General features: G+C 38.1%; 1 protein-coding gene across 1 annotated transcript; it reads right to left on the minus strand.

Annotated features, from left to right (window-relative positions):
- Positions 1-1,906, minus strand: LOC106879719 (zinc finger protein 486-like). The gene is made up of 3 exons (XM_052975439.1): positions 1,843-1,906; positions 1,657-1,741; positions 1-532 (listed from the first exon to the last, which is right to left on the minus strand). Exons 1-3 carry the CDS (start codon positions 1,904-1,906, stop codon positions 1-3), a joined length of 681 nt encoding a protein of 226 aa, XP_052831399.1.
- Between the last annotated feature and the right edge of the window lie 455 nt (positions 1,907-2,361).

The following is a 2,361-nucleotide window of genomic DNA, read 5'->3' on the forward strand; positions in this document are numbered from 1 at the left end:
TTAAGAGGATGCTCTCTTGTGTGTAATCATGTGTTTGTTTAAGTGACTTTTATACATAAACGATTTGCCACACGTATCACAATGATAAGGCCTTTCTCCGGTGTGGCTACGAATGTGAACTATAAGATTCGAATTGTCAAAGAATGTTTTTCCACAGATTTCGCAATAAAACGTTTTCTCGTCTCCATCATGCATTCGTTTGTGCCTTGCTAAAACACTGTTTGAGACAAAAGATTTGCCACACATTTCACAGTGGAATGGTTTTTCGCCAGTGTGTAATATTTTATGTCTTTTTAAATTACTATTGGAGAAGAAGGACTTCCCACAGATGTCACAATGGCAGGGTTTTTCTCCCGTGTGCATTCGTTTGTGGCCGGTAAGATGCGAGTTATCAATAAACGATTTACCACAGATTTCACAGTTGAATAATTTTTCTCCCGTGTGTATCCGTCTGTGTCTTGTTAACTTACCGTTACAGACAAACGACTTGCCGCATAGCTCACAACAATGAGGTTTTTCACCCGAGTGGATTCTTTTGTGATTTATTAAAATATTACGAGTTATAAAATATTTTCCACAAATATCACAGTGAAACGATTTGTTTCCGGTATGTATTGCTTTGTGTATTGCAAGACTGTTATCCTGAGAGAATGATTTGCCACAGACTTGGCAATTGTATGGCTTTTCCCCAGTGTGGATTCTTATGTGTTTCGTTAAATTGCTGTTACTCACAAAAGACTTACCACATATCTCACAGTCAATATTTTTCCGTTTAGTAAGCGTTTCATTACAAAAAGGTTTCTCCTCACCGAACCTCTGTCTAATGGAATCTTTCTCGCTAAAAACAGTTGCCTGAGAAATGTCCAAATGATTCACGTTCTCCATATTAAGTCGAGAGGAATTCTTAAAATCTAAGAAATGTTTACCATGATTCAGATTCTTGTCTTGTCAATGCACGTATATTCTCTCCTCATCACTAGAACGTTTGTTGTTGACTACGTCGTATATTGTGGTAGACAATAACATTGCTATCTCTACGTTAATAAATGTGGATCGGGTTAAAGGATGCTGTTTAAGTCTATAAAAGATATACAGAAAGAGATGCCATGGTGAAATCTGTTCTTCTATTACAGGTTGTAACGGTCAAGTTCAGTTAGAATATATATATATATATATTAGTAAGAAAAGATATTAAAGTGTGAGACGATCGATGTCGGAAGAAAGACAACCAGAATCGATCAACGCATCAAGTGTCAGGAATAACTGAAGACTAAAAAAAGAAACATCACAAGAAAAACTCTGCGAGAACCATTTGTGCGAATCACCCGTTCCTGTCATGCGCAGAGAATTCGTACAAGGGAGATAACTCCATACCTAGGAAGAATCCTAAACTGGTTCTCCGTCGACGAGTGTTCCAGTTGAATCGATCAACGGAACAGCCTGCTCGCAAAATTAAACATGCAAGTAGCTGAAAGCTTCACAAACACCCGTAACCCTTAAGGTAGTTCTCTGGGAAATTCAGCGGGACACAGAATATGACAAGATTCGTCCTTTGAATTACAGGTACAACTCATTTTTGCCAGCCGAGTGGACTGGAACAACTCAAGCTAAAGTTCTTGCTCAAGGACATAATGCGCCGCTGGGAATGGAACTTACGACCTGACAATCATGAACCGGACACCACTGAACCACGCATCATCACTACGAAGAACCATAGAGCATGCCAGAATGTCACGTTCACCTTAACAGAAGAGAATTCAATGAAATCAATTATAAATAATCCCAAGTAAGCAGTGTAAATCGTTTAAATTTCACCGGTGACATAAATGAAAAATCCCTTACATAATTTAATACGTTTGGAAGTAACTTTAATTTTATCAATTTCCTCCATTTGCATAGAACCCATGGTAAGTCGATAAAACATCACCCAGATAATTAACCCTCATTTATCAATGAGGATGGTTGATCTACGACAGCTAAGTTTAAGATATTTTGGGGGCATATGGCGTAGTGGTTAAGAGCATGGGCTACTAACCCCAGGATTCCGAGATTGATTCCAAGCAGTGACCTAAATAATAATAATTAATTCGTTTTATTAGCCACAAGGGCTAATATCAATTAAAAACATAAGGACAAAGACAGGACGAAGGTTACAAAAGGTTTTGTCCGAAAAGGTAGGAAAGTTCGTCTAAACAGAGGAAGAAAACGGAGAAAGATATAATGAATAAATAGATAAATAAATAAGTAGAACTCCCAAAGAGGGAGGCGCTTCGAAAAAGGAAAGGTTACATGTGGAAAAACCCATAAAACCACGGGAGCCTGGTCAGAAAAAATAAGAGAAAGGGGTATAGAGCCCTTTCT

Source organism: Octopus bimaculoides, chromosome 21 (genome assembly GCF_001194135.2).
Source record: "Octopus bimaculoides isolate UCB-OBI-ISO-001 chromosome 21, ASM119413v2, whole genome shotgun sequence".
Classification (NCBI taxonomy): Eukaryota; Metazoa; Mollusca; class Cephalopoda; order Octopoda; family Octopodidae; genus Octopus; species Octopus bimaculoides.

Coding starts and splice junctions, on each gene's coding strand:
- LOC106879719 (XM_052975439.1), bottom strand. CDS start 1,906: ATGGGTTCTATGCAAATGGAGGAAATTGATAAAATTAAAGTTACTTCC. Junction 1,742..1,842: donor TTCCAAACGTATTAAATTAT/GTAAGGGATTTT, acceptor TCTTCTGTTAAG/GTGAACGTGACATTCTGGCA. Junction 533..1,656: donor CGGTTCATGATTGTCAGGTC/GTAAGTTCCATT, acceptor AAATCACAAAAG/AATCCACTCGGGTGAAAAAC.